The 21,958-nt window shown below is 34.6% G+C and overlaps 1 protein-coding gene across 1 annotated transcript in view; it reads left to right on the top strand.

The window, feature by feature from the left end:
- Positions 1–21,958, top strand: part of TAOK3 (TAO kinase 3) — a 165,136-nt gene that overhangs the window by 94,118 nt on the left and 49,060 nt on the right. Inside the window, exons 4-11 of the mRNA XM_019649130.1 lie at positions 985–1,056; positions 1,445–1,546; positions 4,397–4,442; positions 5,321–5,417; positions 7,781–7,894; positions 9,057–9,148; positions 18,407–18,500; positions 19,684–19,765. Of these exons, the coding sequence (XP_019504675.1) occupies positions 985–1,056; positions 1,445–1,546; positions 4,397–4,442; positions 5,321–5,417; positions 7,781–7,894; positions 9,057–9,148; positions 18,407–18,500; positions 19,684–19,765 (699 nt within the window). The remainder of the gene's footprint in view (positions 1–984; positions 1,057–1,444; positions 1,547–4,396; positions 4,443–5,320; positions 5,418–7,780; positions 7,895–9,056; positions 9,149–18,406; positions 18,501–19,683; positions 19,766–21,958) is intronic.

The raw sequence follows: 21,958 nt of genomic DNA, 5'->3' as shown, positions 1-21,958 counted from the left end.
TATATATATATATATATATATGTGTAATACATTCTTATAAAATATAAGTAACTTTGAAAGTGAAAGTCCTTAAGCTTAATCTTGTCTTTTGCTGCACTGTTCCATACAGTAGCCACTATTTAAATTTATGTTAATTAAAATTAAAATTTAAAACCCATTTCCTCAGTCACGTGAGTCACATTTCACATGCTACCAAATACGACGTAGATATAGAACATTTCCATCATCACAGAAAGTTCAATCAGACAGCACTGCTCTAGGGATTATCATTGACATATATTCTGGAATAAATTCTTTCATAACTTTGTCTATATATATACTCATACTCACATTATTATTTTGCAAAAATAAGATCATACCATACTGCTTGTTTTGTGTCGTGATATTTTTTACATCTTTCCATATTACTATATATACATATAGATTACTTCATTCTTTTAATAGTTATTTCATTATATGACTGTACCATATTTATTTAATTGGTTCTCTGTTGATGGACATTCTACATGGTGAAGCCAGTATGGATGTCTTGGGAGCATGACTTGTTTCTGTTTGATTGGATATATTTTGTTAAACCCTAATTTATTTATTTATTTTTTATTTTATTATTATTTTTTAGCTGAGCCATCCTGCCACCTGTTGGCAGCTCAGCGGCAGCTCAGCTTGGGCCGGGAATCAAACCCCTGTTGCTCAGAGCTCGCACTCTTGAGCGAGCTCTTTCTTAACCAACTGAGCCACTCTGCCGGCCCCTAATATTTTTTAATAGTACAATATTTGCAGGTATATAGAAAGAGATAAAGAGAAGCTGTTCCTTAAAGTGGGGTGGAAATGTCTCTTGAGCCTATCAAAAGTTGAAATCGCTTTAAATTGTAATAATGAAGTGTGAGAATGTTATCTAAAGCCTCTGGTGAAATATTTAAGTTATACTAACTGAAGCATCATTCGTTCTTTATATTTTTTATTTTTCCTACTCTCTTAACACAGGCCACAAATGCTCACACCAATGAGGTGGTGGCAGTTAAGAAAATGTCCTACAGTGGGAAGCAGACACATGAGGTAAGTTTAAGACAATTGTATACTTAAACTGACCTAAGTAAGTTAATATGAAATTGACAAGAGAAACAATATTCTTTAACCATTTCTTTATCACAATTCTTTTTTTTCCTTCTTTTGAGCACACAATAAACATTTCTAAGATTCTAGCTCAATTCTTTTGTGAAGTAAAACATGGGTTAGTATCATGGATTTATTATAATATGTTTGGTGATAGATTCACATTTACATGTACTCAAGCTAAAAAAATAACACAGGATTAAGTAGTTTCTTCATTCATTAAACATATACTTTGTCCATTTAAAAAATAAAAACATTATGTATGTATACTTGATAATAAAATAAATGCTATTTTCAGTTTAAAAATAACATTTCTTTCTGACCTCAATAGAAATGGCAAGATATTCTTAAAGAAGTCAAATTTTTACGACAGTTGAGGCACCCTAATACCATTGAGTACAAAGGTTGTTATTTGAAAGAGCACACTGCTTGGGTAAGTCAATTATCGATTTTTTTCTATTAAATTTTTTTCTCTTTCTAGTTTTTCTGTTATCTCTTTGACCTATAAAATTGTCAGTCTATAATTTCTATCCATTTGACTTTTGTTGTCACTATTTAGCGTTTGTTAATATCTCAGCGTTGCCATACAGTATACATTCCCTAAGAATGATATATCTAGCCTATGGGAAATTCCATTCTGTAAACATTCAGTGAATAAATAGTGAAAAGTTAACATCATTTTATAATGATTTATTTATAAAAGTAAAGGACAGGGTCTTCTCTTCTCATCCTAGCGTTTTTATCTTTGATGTTTTTCATTCGCCACTCCAGTTCCCCCACAGTTCAGAATTGTGCTTGGTATTTCCATCCCTGTCTAACTTTCACCAAACAGGGCCGAGCAATAATTAAAATGAAACAGTCTTTTGTTCTACTCTATCTTCTTAGTATATTTTTACATGATTGTGTTTCTGTTTTTAGGTTGGCACATTCGGCACTGTTTAGGACACGAAAATGTTATACTTTGTACTTTATCAGATTGCACATTCCAACTTAAAGTCCAATTAAACTGTCATTTATTGAGTGCTTACCACATAGCCCGTCCTTTCCTGTACATGATCTCCAATTAAGGAATGGAAGTTTTGTTCCCAAATAGACTATCAAACAGTATACTTAAACATTTCTGTTCAAGCAACTCTTAATATATCTAGAGCCATTGTTTCTGTTCTGAGGAGAAATTAATCAGAGGAGTATCTCATTATGTGGAAATCATTTATCTGGGAATCTCAGCTGTCTTGAAAGATTCAAGAAAGGGGTTTTGAGCAGGCAGAATAAGTGTTACAAAATCAAGTGCTCAATCTCCTGTTTCAAGTCTTCAGAAAATCCTCTGAGCTCTTGTTTGAAGCCTGTTTACTCTTAGATTACATAGAGTGCTAATAGGCTTGGTCACCTGGTCTCTGTCTACAACAGATTTGATAGGCTAATTATAAGAAGCTTCTAGGAACCGAGCTGCTGGAGACATGCATACAAACAGCCACAAGAGTAATTTGACCATTAGGAAGAAGCTGGGGAAGCTAGAAGGCGGCCCCAACAATTTAAAAGCAGCGCAACTAGAGCTCTTCTAGTCCAGAGCAAACAACCAGCTGCAACTCAGGTGCCCTTGTGTTATGGAATAATAGGGGAACGAATATTTGGGACAAAAATAAGGAGTTGCTTAATATGTAATTAAAAAAATACAAACATAACTATACAAATATTCACTCCATTTGATTTTAAAGTTCTATGTTTATATTCCATATACTCAGTGTAAGGAAGTTATATATGCATATTCAGTTACTCAGTTTAAGAAATGAGAAAAGTATGATACAATTGAGAAATGTTTCCATCAAAATTGATTAAAGAAAAAAGTATTTATTTGTCAATTATAGCTCAATAAAGCTGAAAAAATAGTGTACATAAAAGGCTACTGTTCATTTATAATAATCACTTATGTAGAATTTTTCATTTCACAATAAGAAAGATTAATCTTTATAAATCTGCTTACTTTTAATGTTAAGCAGAAAACTATGGTAAAGTTTCTAAACTTTAAACTTTGAAGCTTCTCTTATGGTTCTAAATTATTCCAGTACTAGAATAATTTTTACATATTTAATATTATGTATAAATATATAATTTAATAATTTAGATATGTAAATAATACATCTTGATTATTATACAATGTATTATATTGATATAGTACCATATGTATTATGTACCTTACATAACATTATTGCTGGAATAATTTAGAAGAATATGAGATATGTTGAATATATAATTATGTTATGTAATTATATAGGCTATATGACATATATTAATGTTGAATGTATAATTATATATAATTGTATTGTACAATATATTAATATTACATATCTCAATTCTCTGAAATTATTCTGGTAATACAAGGTACAAAATATATAAATATGCTTTCATATTAATTTTTTAATGAAAGCGATCAGTGTATTAATACTAATTATGTCTCGGTGATTATAGGACATTTGTATTTTATAATGAGAATATGGTGTTTTTTAGAATAGCAAAATAATTTGTAGGAACGTGTGTTAGTGTGTGTATGTGGAGACTGGTCACTGAGCACTCAATGGCTCTGACCTTGGCTACAAATCAGTAGCCTGGGACACCTAAAAAACTTAAGATGAAAGTAAAGAAAGAATTTTCTCATTTTTCCTTTTAAAGAAACCTCCCAAGTTTGCAAACCCAATAAATAGTATTTTGTAGTATTATTTTAAGCTAAATTTTAAATAACCTCTATTTCTCAGGGATGCAAGCTAACATAATGAGACAGCAGGCTGGATCTTTAGATTGAGTTCTAAATAATATTTTCTTGTTTAGAACTTTTTAAATGTGAAAATGAGGAATTTACTACTTACTGGTTTGTTTTTTTTAACTTGTAGTTCCCAGTATAGATTTTACTGGCTTATGTATTTGATTGCCACTTTACAAGTTATAAAATTTAATTTGTAGTGCAACCTGAGTAAGCCGCCTTAAATCCTTTTGAAATAAGATGGTGTGGAAATTAGTATAGTAAATAAATTATTTGCCAATCTCAGCTTGACCATTTGCAGTGACCATTTCCACATCCATGGTCTTAAACCAGTTCCATTTCCAAGTAGGAGATAATAAAAACAAATGATCAAAATTATAAAAATTAATTAGTGCCAGTTGATCAAATTTAATCCAGGTTCAGGTAGGTTAGAATATTTATTCTTCTAGTAATCTTATTGTAGTTGGTTGGTTTTAGCAGTTTCTTATTCAGCTTCATTGTTCTGGTTATTATTTTAATCTATTACAGTTGGTGATGGAGTATTGCTTAGGCTCAGCCTCTGATTTGTTAGAAGGTAAGAATCAAAGCACTGTCCCCTCCTTTCTGTTTTACCTTGATCAAAATGTTATCTACTCTTACATTCAAGTGCAGTTTGGGCCAACTAAATGGATGATGACTTAGACTTAAGGGTTGTATGGATAAACTATGCAAACTTGATCTCTGTAGTTCACTAAAAGTATCTGAGTAATGATTAGCAGCCCTCCTGCTGTTTTGTTTTAGTTCATGGCCCATCCTGATAAGTAAAATGTTTGGCTAATGTGATGCAGTATGTGTGAACCAAAACATCAAATGTATGTGTATATATGAAAGAGAGGTAGATGGTACCAAATTATATTGAGATTTAACCCTTTCAAATATCTTGACTGAACCAGTTCTCTCTGCAGACACTGTTATAACCTGAGACTGGGTTAAAATTTTACGTTAAAAGGAACTTTCTTATATCATTCTTGATCTCTGAATAGAAATTGCTTATTAGCTGCCTTCACAAATAATGAAAACCTGTAGTTAGAGAGGTAATTATAGATGGCTTTGTGGCAGAGGAGAATAATGTAACCTAAAACACTCCAGGCATTTAAAATGTCAGAAGGGACTGGTAAATTTGGCTCTGGCCAATTGACTTGCAACTGACAAGTAAATTAATATTCATTCCAATGAATAGCAAGCTTTGTTTTATTTTGTTTGAAGGGGCTTGTTTGTTTGTTTTATACGTGGGTTTTCTGTTATCTGATTATTTATTGCTATTCTATAGAAAATATATATCCTGTATATTTACATGAATGCATTCCTATTTGTCATTTGAGAAAGTCTATAGCTCAGCCTGATATAGCTGTATAAGGTAAAAAGAGGAAAGGAAATGATCACCTACTCCCGAATTTTTTTTCTCTTCCTCAGTTCACAAGAAACCACTTCAAGAAGTGGAGATCGCTGCCATTACTCATGGTGCCTTGCAGGGACTAGCCTACCTGCACTCTCATGCGTTGATTCATAGGTAAGATTGGAGACCAGTTACATTTCCATTTCAGCTATAGGGCTGTCTATTCAAGGAACCTTGAAAATTAGTGCATGCTCCAATTTTTAGGTGCCTAATGATTTACAGAAAGCAAATAGACGGCTGCTGCTTCTGGATGTAAGGATTAATGCTGCCAGAATTTAGTTCCTATCTCTTGGTCTCTCCCGTATACCCACAAAGACTTACATTATCTCCCATTCTGTAGGTGACTGTTTTCCAGAGTGTTGCAGGGAAATTTGAAGAAGGGCCCAGCAACCTTTTGATACTGTGTCAAGAAGAAAAGGAAAGAAAATTAGCCTTCCTTGCATATATTTATTTCCTACCCGAGTTCGTTCTCCCTATCCTATTGCAAATAACAAGTCAATCTTATATAAATATATGCTGTTTTATCACTTGAAAGTATTTTATGTTTCTGTAATTCATATAGGTATTTAGGAACGTATTGTCTTTATTTTGCCAGGTAAAGAAACTGGGACACAGAAAGAATTAAATAATTTGCCCATAGTTTCACAGCATTTATATAATAAAGATTAAAACAAAAGTTTTCTAACTCCTAATCCAAGGCTTCCCTCTACCTTATATTTTCTCTACAACTCCACTCTCCTCCCTCCAACCTGCTTCCCACCACTAACTTCTAAACAAAGATGTTTCCCATCTTTCCCTTTCTCAGTAAAGAACTTCTGATATAGTTACTGGCAGAAGTGTTGGAAAATGAGTTAGGTAAAAGGATCTGAGGTGGCTCAAAAACAAAACACTTAAGCCTTAGCTAAGAAGAAATGAAACTATTAGGTCATAGGTTCCCCCTTTTACTTCTGTTTTAATCACATCAGAGGACCCATCACAAGTTACTGGTCCTAAAAAAGCAGAACTTCCTCAAGATAGGCAGACCAAAATCCCTGCCGTGTAGTTGGCTTATTTACAAGGGCTAAGAATGAATGAACCTAACCATATCTAATAAATATTGATGAAATAAATGTAACCATAATTTCTATGAATTTGACACCATTTAAAAATATATATCTCTTTAGTATCAAGATGTCATTTCTGAATGCCAACTTGTTTGTCATGATTTTGCCTGCTCCTGTTAAAGCCACAGTTCAGTTTTTTGTGTTTATCTTAATCTACCCATTAATGTTTTATTCTATATTATACTTTAATGTGTAAAAGAAGTTGAAAAGACAAAAAAGAAAAACTTTTAAAGAATGCTTTTTGTTTAATAATAGATACTATGTCTCCAATTTTATTATTTTGATTTAAAAGGCAAGTCAGTGTTGTAATTGAAGATAATAAAGATATGTTTCTGTTTTAAAAGAAATAAATAATGCTTTTTTTAAGCTCTCTCTGTCAATTCCTAATGTCATCATGAGGAAAGAAACTGAATTTTCAAGGCAAGATTTTTGGAAACGTTAGTTTGGAAGTATTTGAACGTTATCATTTTCAATTTGACATAAGTTTACCTCATTCACTCTGGTTTATCTTTTCACTGCCCATCAATTTCTAAGTACCCATTACACCTCATGCCATTTTTTAAAGAGAATAAGGAGTACATCCACATCACCTCATTCTAAATTATAATACTGAAGAATGAATTTTTTTAAATCATATTTTAAAATTTTTTTGCTGCATAAAATATCTAATGGCTTTCGTAGTAACCACTTGCGATTCTTTGCAGTAATACAATAGAAATGCAATTTCCTAACCCCTAATCCTTGTTTGTTTTGATCTTTCAGGATCTTCTTTTTACTGTACCGTGTTATTTTTAAAATAACATCTTCTATATAACATGTACCCTCAAATGCCTTAGAGTTGCAGTTACAATTAAAGGCAGAGAGAAAGGGTCACAGGCAAGAAAGAAAAGGTATGTGTGTAGTGGAGGTTTATTGGTAGGTAGTCAATACAGAGTCACTGAAGGTTTGTTTAGGTTCCAAAGATGTCATGTAATTTGGAAAAGAGAAAAAAAAAGGCAGTTACAAATGGCACCAATTTTCCCAACACAAGGAATAAATACTGTTGGTGACTGGATTTAGCATCTAAGAATATGGTTTTGTAAGTGTAGCCACTGAATAGGTTTCCTTACCCGCTATGTCTGCCTTTTTTCTCACTGTATTCTCTCCCTCTGAAGAAAGCTCTACCTTTTAGTGTAATTACTATGACCTACCTACAAGTCCACCCAGGAATCTGGGCCCCCTTACAACATGCAGTAATTACGAAATTCCCTTCTGGCTATCTGAGCAAGGTTTTTTTAAAATAAACTTTTTGTCTTATTAATTGCATGCTCTGACCTTATTCCATAATCAAAACTGAAAAGTAATTTTCTAACCCTCTTATTTTTTTTCCTACAGGGATATTAAAGCAGGAAATATTCTTCTAACAGAGCCAGGTCAGGTGAAACTAGCTGATTTTGGATCTGCCTCCATGGCTTCTCCTGCCAATTCCTTTGTGGGCACGCCTTACTGGTATGTAGAATTAGAAAACGTGACATGGTTTTAATAATATGCATATTCAAATGAGATGGACTCATAGCACTGGTTTGTTTTATTTTGTTTTTTGTCTGTGTCTCAAAATGAGTTTTCATTAGAGAAGGATAAAAAACTCACTCGCAAAGAGAAACACTCTGACTCGGTATAAAATTTCCAATGACTTCAAATTGTTCAAATAAGGTTGATGTCACTGTGTGTAAACTGAGCAGGATTATCAACTTGCTGTCCAAGCTCAAGTTTTAGATTTCATTTGAAGTTGCTTTTGAAGTTTTCTCTTGAGGCAGAGTCTCCAGGCAAGGACAGTAGCTTCTTTAACCTTCCCTAGCCATTGAGCTTCAATATTACCTTTCAATGGAAGAAATCCAGGTTTTTGTCTTTGTTGAATTCTCTGACACTTTAGCTTGTAATTTTGCCTTAGTTTCACCCCACTCTATTCAAGATTCTTTTCCTTCTTTTCATAGACACATTGGAATTTCATTGTACCTTGGAGAATGACTCATATCCCTGGAAAGTTACTTACCTGCTAAAAAAAAAAAGCAGCTCTCCGATTTTTTTTCCATCAGCATCAAATAGCATTTACTAAGCAACTACTTACATTCACTAATAGAGAACAAAGCATATTAACTGATAGGGCTCCTGCCCTCCTAATGAAAATCCATTATAGACAAACAAAGTAATATCCATTACCGTAGCATGTTCACCTATTTATTTTTAAGTTGTATCTTTGAAATATCTGATTATATTGCTTTATATAATTTCATATATGTTTTTCATGTTGCTTAAAGTAATGTATTTGTTTAAGTGTTTCATATGTATTAATCCTTTATAAATCTCTCGGAGATAGCTACTAGAATTCTCCATTTTACAGACGAAGAAACTGATATACAGAAAGGTTAAGTAAATTAACTGATAGGAAATGGTGGAACCAGCATTTATTGAAAATAATGTATTGTTCATGTAAATCACTAAGTACATTATTTGCATTTTAAATAGTGTTTTTCCAAATGATTTATGTAAGGAAATACCTTCATCAAATAAGATTTTAGAATACCCTCAAACAGCTAGTTCATTGAGTCACTATATTAGGTGAATTTAGTTTTTAATTTGCAACTTCAGTTTTGCACATTATGTTTGGCAGGATGGCTCCAGAGGTGATCTTAGCTATGGACGAAGGACAGTATGACGGGAAAGTTGATATTTGGTCCCTGGGGATCACGTGTATTGAATTGGGTGAGTAAAGAGTTGCTTTCATTGTACTTTTGAGAATCACTCATTATTATGACTGTTAATTAATTCATCCAGCCATTATTTAATGAGTTACTGGTATAAGTGTGCCAGGTAATGTGAATTTATTAAGCTTCCTCCATGCTCTTATCTAACATCAGAAGATTGCTTTCTCTCTGCTACATGTTCACGTTATTAATTTAAGTAAAAGTTTAAGCAGATACTATGGCAGTTAACAAATGTGGGAACACACGGTAGTAATTATTACTATTTGAAATTACTACCCATACCATGGGTAGTAATATGTGTCCTTCCTTCATGTACTATTTGTTACTTAATTTACATACCAACTTCTTTAAGGGAAATTTTGAAAAAGTCATAGCAGGCTTATCAAAGACCTGACCCTAAAAACTGTATTGGACCCATATAGAGAGCAACAACAAAGAAAACTTCATATTAGAAGATACCCCCAGCTTTAAATTGTTCCCCACGCGTTGTTGCAGTATCCAAAACACCAAGGAGTCTCTAGTCTCTGGTTGCATATTTTGAACTTTAAAATATCTTAAAGTTATCTTTATACAGTGGTATACTGGTAAATTGAACCAGTGACTCTCTTGGTGGTGGTGATGGGGTATGCAAAAAGTCCAAGTTTGTGGGCCGGCCGAGTGGCGCGATGGTTAAGAACTGGCTTGGGACGCCAGAGGGCCCCGGTTCGGATCCCACATATGAGGGCCAGTGACACTGCCCTCTACAAAAAAAAAAAAAAAGACCAAGTTTGTAGCATTTGCCGGTTTCCATGGTGTAAATATTCCCACCATAGCCAATTTCAACCTACCAGTTTGAGTCTCTAAATGTAGAGTTGGGGGAAAAGGTATGCATAATTGACCTTCCAAAGCCAGTGAGCTGGCTCCAGCACAACACTGCCTTTGTCTAGATATTTGTATAAATTTTAAATAAAAAATTATTTCTTTTTTAAAAATCAGTTTAAAAACATTTTTTGTCTAGATTTTTTTAAATTTAGATTTTAATTTTTTGTTTAATTTCTTCTATCCTGGTATCCAAATGGATCCTGTCAGAATTTCTGAGACCCAGTTTGGCTCTCGGACTATGGTTTTCTCTTTTCCTACAATTTTTTTTCTCCCTGCAAAGACAACTGGGATACTCTGTACTGCATTTCCAATTGCTTCATTGACCCCTTCCAACAAAGAAACATATGGTAAAGATGTTACACAATTTGTCTTCTTTTTTTTACATTAAAGTATATGTCAATGAAAACAAAACAATTCAGGGAGGAAAGTTAGAATGTTTACTTATTTTTTTTCACTAAGTAACATTCACATTATTTATAAATCAAAAATATAAAAAGATATGCAGTGAAAGCACTTCTTCCACCCCTGGGCCTATCAAACTAATGCCTACCCTACCTCTGCCAACACACAAGGGGAACCACTGTTATTAATTTCTTGTGTATCTTTCTAGACTTTCTTTATGCATATTCAAACAAAGATGAATATACACTTATATTCCTATTCCCATCCAAGTTAACATACATAAGTGGTTCTGTACTTTGATTTTTTTTTTACTTATCAATATCTGGGAGATCTGTTTTAGTAACTTAGACATCTTTTTCATCTTTTTAATGGTATGTTATTCCATTATATGGATATACATTAATTTAGTTAAGTGACCCTTTATTAATGGGTATTGAGGTGGTAATTTTCCTTTTTTAGGTTCTAATATTGTATTATTCTCTCTTTCACTGCAAAGGAAATTCATCTCGTTTTGCCACACTGGTTTTTGGTGGCACTCAGCAGAAATATTTGCATACTTTAAGAAGGACTTATGATGACCTTCCAGTAATACTATGTAGAACTTAACAAGGTTTTTCTAAAATCAAAAGGGCCCAAACTAGCCAAGACAATTTTGAAGAAAATATAATTTGTATTGAAGAATCACTGTACCAAAACCCATTCCATAATAATTAAATCAGTGTGGTATTGGTGCAGGAAAAGACTAACATCCAATAGAACAGACTAGAAAACCTAGAAACAGGCTCAAATGAAAGTTGGGTTTTGGTATAAAACAGAAAAGACATTACAGATGATTTGTTAATATAGGATAAAAACTTAAAATTAGATTCCTAGCTTATGCCATACACAAAAACAGATTTCGCATTGGTTAACTATCCAAAAGCAAAAAGTTAAACTTTAAAACTTTTAGGAGAAGCCCTCTTATGCCTCCTTTTCCTCATCTGTAAAATAGAGAAAGTAATAGCACTTACTTCATGGGATTGTTATGAACATTAATGAATTAATAAAGTACTTAATCAGCACTATGTAAGTATAATTATTATTATTACTCTAGGAGTATACCTTTATGGGTATAAGGAGGAATTTTTCTAAACAATATTTAAAATGTGATAAATATGTAACTTACTACTTTAAAATATAAAGCTGTGCAAAACGCAAAAATTAAAAATCAAGCCATTGACTAATAGAAAGTAGTTGAAAAATATCTGACCAACAATATTGGTCCAGAATTTATAAAGAACTGTCACAATTTTTTTTAATTAAATTTCTGTATCAAAAAGAAAAAGACAAACAGCTAGCAGAAAAACGAGCAAAGTATACGATCAAGCAGTTCATTGAAAGGGAGACCTTAATAGACCACAAAAGATACTCAGCCTATTAGTAATCAGGGAAATGCAAGTTAAAACCATTTCACACTTATCAGATTGGCAAGGTTTTAATGTCTGAGGATAATAGATTTGGGGAAGCTGTTACAGAAACAAGGACTCTTACACAGTATTGGTAGGAATGTAAATGGTGTAACTGCTTTGGAGTGCAAATGGGCAACTTTGAGTAAAGCTGGCGAAGAGCAGTCCCAACAACCACACGTTTCCCTTCTTTACACTTGCACACTGGAAAGGCTGTGGCCTTGTTTGTAGAAGCCAGAAAAGGCGGAAACAACCTAAATCCTTACCAAGGAAGAATGGATTAATTAATTATGGAATACTATACTGCAGTTAAGAATGAACTGGTTCTACATCTATCATCATGGGTAAATCTCAAAACCCATAACATTGAATATTTAGTGAACAAAGAAAGTTGCACAAGTATAAATACAGTATGATGCCAATTATGAAAATTTTATAAACAGCTTTATCAGCACATATATATGTGTGTGTGTGTGTATATATATATATATATATATATATATATACACTAATAAAACATAAGAACATAAATGTAAAAGACATAATTTCAGAATAGTAAACTCTCTGGAGGGAGGAAGATGAATAGAGTTATATTTGCTTTCTTACTTTTTTAGAAGAAAAGAGATCTGAAACAAATATGACAAAATAATGATAAATCTAAGTAGTAGGTGCCTGTTTTAATATTATGCAAATTTTTATGTATTTGAAATATTGAATAATTGAACTCTTAAAAAATTAGAAATAAATGTATATTCTTTTGATTAAAAAAATAAAACACTACTCTCTGCATAGCAGAGTTAACAGTATAGAGTAAGTTTTAGAATTAGGTACCCTAGATTTGAATCTTGGTTTTACCAACACTTAGCTGGTGGGACCATTCGCATAGTTTAGGATGCTAATGACACCTCGGGAGTTGTGTAACATGCTGGTTCAGACTATGAGACCTTGGACAATTTTCTTAACTTCCCTAAGCCTCAATTTTCTTATCTAAGTGAAAATAACAACACATATATCCTAAGTATTGTCAGAGTTCGATAGGATAACATATGTAAAATGTTTAACATAGTACACATAGCAAATGCTCAATTATAGCTAATTGCATTGGCCTGTAGGATTATTCCTGTTTTTGTCATTTTTTTTCTAAGTTACACATAAAACAGTGGCACATCTTATAGTCAGTGGCATCTTAGGTTCAGAGACAGATGATAGATTGTACACGCTCAGTTAATATTCATAAAACAAAATTGTTACCAAGGACATTTAACTTCTCAGCAATTATTCAAAACTTATTATATTGGTAATATAACATACAGGTACCTTTTTAACAGCTTTACCGTATATCTCTATCTCCTTGGCATTTAAAATAAGGGTATTTTTATGTGAAAGAACATTAAACTGTTGCATATATAACCCTCAGCAATGATTTTTCTAAGTTTTCTGTATGTTTAAGGTTTAATGAAATTCCAGGCACAAACAGTATATTTTAAATTGTACTTTTAATGTTGAAATTATGTTGAAAGTTGTGGATAGTGCCTGAATGAAGTGTTATCCCTTTTCCTTATGATATCTCTTCTATAATAGTGTATATTTTTTAAAAGCCCCCTAATCTGTAACTTGAATTGCTGAGGTAAGATCGCAAAGCAGGATAATGTTACTGGCACTGTCCCTCTCTCTGGATCAAGCCCTAGTGTTCCTAAGTGGTTAAGCCTGTTTTACAAATTATCTTTTGCGAAATTGATCTTCCACTGAAAGAACTAGTTAAATGCATGAATCCTTGGAAAACTCATGGACAATGAAATTGTCCAGTCACCAGATATTTTATTTTTCAAGACTATTTCAGAAGGTAATGTGATGCTCTTCTGTTTAAACTACAGACACTTAGTTCACCAGCAAAGATCATGGTAGAAGCTGGCAAAGAGTCCATCAGCATTGACACAGAGACAGGTCCATCAGTCTCCAGGGGCCAAAAAAGCACAAAAATGTAACTGTTGTTACCTAGTTTCTTTGCCTGGAATGTTCTTCTACCACATTAGCCACTCATTGTTTATCTGTTCATAAATGAATGTTGTGATGGCTGTTGTGTTATTTAGTCTTATAAAGCTCTTTCTTCTAATTATCATTTTTTATTTGAAATGCTAAAACTATCTGTTATAAAATGCACAGGGTTACTGAAGCGGCACTGAGGCCTAGTGAAAAGCACACGGGCCTTGGAGTCTTCCAGAACTGGGTTGAACTCCCAGTTTAGCCACTTACTGTGTGAGTTGGTTTCTCTATTTAGGTTAGCCGACCCAATGCTTCTTCAGTTGGGAAATTTGAATCATAATGCTTCTATTGCCAAGTGATTATGAGAATTATGAATAAAATATGTAACATACCTAAAGTGAGTGCCTGGCACGTAATAGGAACTCAATAAATGGTGGCAGTTATTATTATTATCATTAATTATTATGGTTATCAACCACATTGGCTCATAGAAATCTACTGCCTTTTCATGAAGTATTTTTCTAAAAACTTTGATCTTCCTTATTAAAAGAAAGCTCAGTCTAGGTGCTCCAGTTTAACGTGAGCTTTGCCAGGCAGAGCAATGTCCCAAAGCTTCATGGAACCGACCTTCCTGAACCTTAACCTCAAAAAACACACATGGGGCATCCACAAAAGCTTGATCATTGTCTTTAAGTAGAAATCACTATTTTTTCTTTCAATTTACTTAATTCAGCTTTTTACGCTTCTACCCTTTTCCTTTCTTTTGAGAAAATACAGATTACCCATCACAGGGTAATTTCAAAAGCCCTTCCAGCGCTATTCTGTGTAAAAGCTTATCTGCATTTTATATTACTATTATATAGTAAAGGTTGTCAAACTTTCTGTAAAGGACCAGATATGTGTTTTGGCTTTGGAGGCCACACATTCCCTATCAGAACTACTCACCTCTGCTGTTGTGGCACTACAGCTGCCATACAGGATACGTGAATGACTGGGTGTGGCTGCGTTCCAATAAAACTTTACTGAAACAGGCTGCTAGGTGAATTGGGCCCACAGTTTGCCTGACCTTGCTCTATAGCATATTCTGGATTAGCTGTGAGTCCTGTCACCATGACTCAGAGGATTTATGTACTGCATCTGGCAAAGGACTTGAACATGTGTGAGGCCATCTGAAAGTAATATTTAGTGAACGCTTCCCGGCCATAGAGCTGCGCTGTGTTTGGAGTACCTTTAGTCATGTGCTTCTCTATACTGGAGCTATTCTACCATTGCATGACTGGCTATCTTGTCCTTTTCACGGACGGGGTCCCCTGCTTAGTCACGCTCCCCATTCCTGCTTCAGATCTGAGCTACTGCCCGTCTTATCCCTGTTGAGTTGGGTTTTGTTGTTTTCATTCTTTCATCCTCCTCTTTCTAAGTTTCTGTTTTCTTCTTTCTTTAGTCCCCCTTCCCTGCTATTTCTCCGAAACAATTCAGTGTTCTTTGGAGCAGCTTGAATTTTCTACTTTCTGCCAGTGAGGGAGAGGGTTCCTATCCTCTGATAGTGAATGAAGCCATCACATAGTATCCAACACAAGCTCCAGGACTTCATCTCTTCTCAGTCACTTTGTGACTTCATGCTGCACCAAGATTCTTGGTTGACAAAGTTTCTTCTTTGCCTTAGTTTGCTTTACCTTCATTTATTTATTTTTATAGGTATTTTTGGCCACTAAAAATAAATACCAGGTGCTGCGCGCAGCACTGGAAATGCGAAGATGTACAAAATAGGCATGGTTCCTGCCCTCATGAAGTGTAGCATAGAGGACACACATTACGTAAAGGATCACACAAATAATTAATTTTTGTTGTCATAAGTGATAGAAGGGAAAATGTAATTTACAATGACAAAAATCTAATGGGAGACCTCGTCTGAGGAAGTGGTGATAAGCATAATAAGCCTTGAGTAAATATTTATTAAATTAGTGCAGAAATGAAATTCTATTTAAGATCAAACCTGCGAGATTGGCAAGAATTCAGCAGATAAATTTTAGGGAACAAAAGTGAAAGGGGAGCACCTGAAACAAATTAAAAATAAAGAAATAAAAGACAACATAGCATACACATACCAAAAAAAAAGTGAGAGGGGAGTCCAGACAGAGAAAGCAGCATGTGTGAAAGACTCTGAACTTGTTTCTCTCAGGGAGCAAAAGATGGCATGAAAGGGGAAAGGAGGGGAGATTGCTTCTCGGAATGAAGTGCTGGAGCTGCTAGCCAGGGTTATGTTAGCAAAGACCAGTAGGCCCTGTTTAAGGACCTGGACTTTGTCCTAAGAATGATGGGAAGCCATTGATGGTTACATAAGGCGTTTCTACTTCCACATGACTTTGAAGTAGTCAGAAGGCCAAGCTCTAGAAACTTTCTAGAGTCTACTTCCTGAAAAATAAAATCAACCTGAACCACTTATTTTTCCTCTACATTAGAAACAGATACAAATCGGTTTGTCCACACTGCAACTTTCAAACTTCCACTTGTTAACTGTTCATGTCCCCATAATACTGGTAGCTATTTGGTGAGGATAAAGTATGCTGGTGAGAGATGAATAAATATTTGCAGAATCGTAGACACAGTTCAAAGGTATCAGATCATTTCGTCAAGCCTAGAAGAGGCTCCTCGAAAGTATCACAGATGAGTAAGTATAGTTGCCTTCTGCCCTAGTGCTGCCAGTGATTTAAAGTTCACTGCTCTCAATATTGTTCATTGGGTTAGGGGAGTGGGTGTTGATTTGCACCACCCTGGCTTTTCATGTGTTCTTCCTCCTATGAGTACAAATGTTTTCCCTGTCACTTCTGCCCTTAGTTTTTGTTCTGTTTCTTAGAATTGCATAGAAGAAGCTCAATTCACCATTTTAAAAGTGGTTAATAGAAGAATCTTTACTTAAAATCCAAGATGCTCTGATGAAACCAGAGATCAGATTATGAATTTCAAACTGGGACTAAATGAAGAATCCATTAGGCTAAGAATGAGATAGTGACATATAACTAACAAATAGCATAAAATTAACTGTCTTAGAACTAGAACCTTGTTTCTTTCCTTTGGCCAACAAATGGAGCACATAATATGTGAATAGCATCTTGTTACACATTCTCAGGGAATAGATAAGAGAATAAGAGTATTTGGGTTATAAGATCTTCCTCTTAGAGCTTATGATTTTCTTTGAAAGGAAAAATTAGTATGTTTATGTAAATGCCAATAGGTGAGAACATGCCAAGTGAGCAGTAAAGTAAAAGAGAGCTTTACAAATCCCAAAGAAGAGATCGTGGTAGGCTGGGAGGGAGTCGATTAAGAAATACTTGATTCACTGAGTTTCTCTTTAGAATGGGAAGGACCAATTCTTGTTTATTAGTTATCCTCCTCTTCCTCCCTCCCATTTTCCATCTCCCTCCACCCATACCAGCTCTCTGGCCTGGATGAGTCTTCAGTGTTTATTAAATTATTTTGTCTCCCATACTATGTCAATGATGTTTCTGATGTTCCATTCCAAATTAATTGTTTTCATTCCACTTTTCTGTGCTTTCTTAATCTTTTTCGATGAATACATATGTTTAAATTAAAACACACGCACGAAGACATTGTCAACATAAGATGATCCAAACCTAAAGAAAATTTTTATAAGAATTTATTTGAGCCAAACTGAGGACATACTTGGAAGCAAGATCTGAATGGGCTGAGGAAATGCTCCCAAGAATGGCAGTTTGGCATTTCTTGGTATACATGTAGAATCAAAGGAGAAAACCTGAGGAAGGTTACATGAAATCCATTGGTGGTAGATTAAGGAGGCGGGAGAAAGCAAAGCAGGGAAATCTCTGGGATTGGATAAAAAGCAAAATGGAGAGATACATACTTCTTTTACATTGGTGGATACAGGATGGTTAACGTTGAACATTTATAGTAAATAAAGATGCATGGGGACAACAGATAACAACAAAGAGTTTTGATGAAGCTGCTCCTGTAGGGTAGTTAAGTCTCCGAGGGGTCCGGAAAAGAAGATTCCTCTGGTGTTTCAAAGACATGTTTACCTAGATGGACAGGGCTCGCTGAAAGCAAAGAATAAGGAAGCTGAGGCCTGGGGCTTGACTACCTACCATGACCCGCCCAGTTAGGAATTTACGGTCAGAGCATCATGTGTGGTTGGTTTTGGTCAGTGAGCTTGTCAGGCTGCCAAGAAGCCCCCCGATGAGCTAGTCAGGTTTTCTACGTAACGCCTTTTTCGTTCACGAAGTTCATGCCTATTGTGAGAAGATAGACAAAGGCTAGCCTTCTGAAGACATATGAAAATATAAGAAATTTTTCTTTCACTCTCTCGAAATGGGTCTGTGAGGAGCTTTGTCAGTGTACAGTAAGATGACCAGCAGCTTCTTCTGAATGGCTATCCTGGGCCGACCTTTGAGATTAAAATAAGTGGATGATGTGGCGTGATGACAGTAACGAGCTATTGGTTTAGTAGCAAAGCTTTGCTCACAGTTCCTTCTTTCTCTGTCTGCCGATTTCTTTCAAGAACGGCTTCATTGTGCTTCTTCTTCTTTCAGCGGAACGGAAGCCCCCCCTGTTTAACATGAATGCAATGAGTGCCTTATATCACATTGCCCAGAATGACTCTCCAACCTTACAGTCTAATGAATGGTAAGACTCTGCTATCATTTTAAATCTCTAAGGAAATCGCCGTATGTATTTGGCACTTTCATTAAATTTCATTTTAAATATCTGAGCTGGAAAGCATTTCATTTCTTCATTGTAGGTTATGAAAGGTGACATTGGCATTAACTGGACACACACACACACACACACACACACACACACACACTCACACTCATTTTGATTTCTGCCCTCACTATGGCTTGTACTATGTTCTTAATTTGTGTAGTAAGTGAAATTTGACAGGGAACACACCCTGCCACCTTTCTAACAACTGTAGTCTCCACAGTCAGGACAGCCTTGTATTGATCACCTCAGCTCTTACCACTTCTAAGCAGAGAGAAAGTACCCTCTTTGATGTCATTATTTTTCCAGGTTTTTTTTTTTTTTTTTTTTTACTATGTTTATATTTAAATGTTTTGAGACAGAACATGTACTATCTCTTCAAAAGATGTAATGTTCCAGGCCAGCCGAGTGGCTCAGTTGGTTAAAAGCTCTCTCAAGAGTGCGAGCTCTGAGCAACAGGGCTGCCGGTTCAATTCCCAGCTCGAGCTGAGCTGCCGCTGAGTTGCCAACAGGTGGCAGGATGGCTCAGCTAAAAATAAAAATAAATAAAAGATGTAATGTTCCTTGCTGAACATTATGATATTTTGATAACCATTTAGGCCACAAGAGTTATAGAAAAAGGACAATTTTAAAGAAAGTGGACAAAATGGAATTTTCAAGACAGGAAGTATTTCTATCCAGGAATCATATTCCTGGGTTCTCTGACTTTTATGCTTCAAATTTTATTACCAGTTATAGGTCGTGGTTGATGGATGAGTCACCCACTAGCATGAAGAATATAGACATGAGAGTTCTCTTTGGAGACAAAAATGTATATAAAACTAATAAAACTATTATATGTAAATGTAGTATTTTCACTTTGTGATGTGTGTTATGATTTGACCTTGCTTATATATGATATTTTTATGTGTTGACTAACTTGAAGTGTTCATATTCATTAGCCAAACGAATTAATTTTAGATACCATACATTTAAAAATGGTCCAGCTCTCCTGATAGTCCAAAACTATTTTAATAAAAATCTCCTTGAATGAAAATTATTTTAAATCATTCGTGTGTTCTACAGACCCTGATTTTATTTTCTTTTGATGTATTTGTACACACAGGACAGACTCTTTTAGGAGATTTGTTGATTACTGCTTGCAGAAAATACCTCAGGAAAGGCCAACGTCAGCGGAACTATTACGGGTAATTTTTCAAATTTATATTTGAGGAGGGGGATTTAGTCATGTTGTAGTGGAATATAGTAAATCATTCCTGTGGCAGCTAATCATGACAAACTGGATTAGGATGTGCTGCCTGGTCATTTATCCAGAGATAGTAGCTAGGCATAGAAATAGCAGGATTATAGTAATGGATATGCTATGTATTCCTTGTGGATCGTTTTTTCTCTGCCTTTTTCTTGTGTTTGTTTTTTGGTGTTTTTTTTTTTACTTATGACAAAGAATATTTCTCCTTGCACTGATCATCATTGTGGTGTCCCTACGACTAATATCTGCATGAACTTTAATACAACGTTTTCAGGACAGAGTCTGCCAATGGTTCAAATGACAACTCTGAGATTTTCACTTAGGTTGTTGCCAAATCATCAGGCAGTGAAGATACATGATAACTATATAAAGCAGACATTTACACAGCATTACATCACACATGTTGGTGTCGAGAGTATCACGTTACTGCATTCATTGGACTTAAACATCTCATTTTTGAGCATCCCTTTTCATGTAACATTTTATTGTAAACTTGATACATAGGCGATGTGCTCCATTCATATCAGTAACGAATGTGGGAATCTCTTACAATATAAATATCTTTTCTTTGGCTGAAAATAGTCCAGATTTCTTCAACCTTTTTCTGAATGTATGTTTTTCAACTCTTTGTTTAATTCAAGAAAAGCTCAGAAGGATTGCACTGCCTACATTTGTGAAGCTTAAAAATACCAGCTATCTTTCTAATTAAAGAGTACTTTAGCTTGGTCACTATTCTGTATGCCTTAGCAACAGCTCCACATTTCTAGGGGGGAAAATGGCAACTAGAACAAACACCAGATAATGCAAAATAAAATAACATCGTTATTACTTTGAAGTAGGCAAAGATTTTTTTTTAAAGTACACAAACATTACCATAAAGGAAAAAAATGATAAATTTGGGCTTCATTAAAATTAAGCCGGGGGAACCTCAAGATACTACAAGAATTCAAAGATGACTTTTAGGGCAATAGACAACAAAAGAATATAAAAAGCAAGTGGGCAGAGGTAAAGAAAGACATAAAACAGAAAAGTTATAACATGAATGATTAAAATCAAAAGCAACAAACCAATATAACAAACCAATCCTTTTAGGGTATTTCCGATGATAGATAGTCTTAGGGAAATAAAACGAAATTAAACACAAAAAAAATTCTAGAGATGATTATAGAGAAGATGACATATACGAAAAACAAAGGAGAGATATATGCCAAACTGTTATTTCTGAAGAAGAATGCAAAACACATGAAACAGGAGGTATTTAAAGATACACCTGAAGAAAACTTTTTGGAAGTAAATATTTGGAATTTGATTTGATTTGATTTGATTTGATTTGATCTTCATTTAATTCAGTGAGCCATATCAAATGAGCCCACCATTTATTCAACAAATATCTACTGACTGTCTGCTGTGTGCCAAGCACTGTTTTAAGCACTAAAAATAATAGAATAGCACACAAGAAAAAGACAGTTCCTAAACTCATGGAACCTACATTCTAATGAAGGAGTATAAAAACCAACAAATAGATATATGATAATATAATGTCAAGTGGTGGTAAATTCTTTACAGAAAAATTAAGGAGACACAGGGATAAAGAGTGACAGGAGCTGCTGTTTTAGATAAGGAGTTAAGGGAAGGCCTTCCTAGGGAGGTGACATTTAAGCAGAGCCCTAAAGAGAGAGAGCATTAAACTGATCTTCAGTGATCAACAAAGCATATGCTGATGAAGTTCTGAATTCTAAGAATAAAGGACGTTTCATACAAATAGACTGAAAAAAAACATTTTGGTGTGAAACAACCAGTTGGCTTCAGATTTAGCACGTCAGGAACACGCAAAGCCAGAAAGCAATAGAACAATGTTTACAGAGTTCTAAGGAAAAGAAAATGTAAACCATTTGTAAGCCAGCGAAAATGCTCTTAATTGTAAAGACAGGTGACTTTTTCAAGCCTCACCCCTTTAGGCAACTTTCTTTTCTCAAAAGCTTTTTTTAAAAGAAAAAAAAAATTAACTCAGTAGCAAAATCCAACCAATCTTGAGACGAAACAAAAAAGAAAGAGAGAGAGGGAGGGAAGAAGGAAGAAAGAATGAATTAGGGTCTGGAGAAACTGGTTGAAAGGACTGATGGTGAACATT

The sequence above is a fragment of the Hipposideros armiger genome, unplaced genomic scaffold, assembly GCF_001890085.2.
Source record: "Hipposideros armiger isolate ML-2016 unplaced genomic scaffold, ASM189008v1 scaffold_129, whole genome shotgun sequence".
NCBI lineage: Eukaryota > Metazoa > Chordata > Mammalia > Chiroptera > Hipposideridae > Hipposideros > Hipposideros armiger.
Note: the sequence above shows the minus strand (reverse complement) of the source record. Positions and strands in the feature narration are given on the sequence as shown.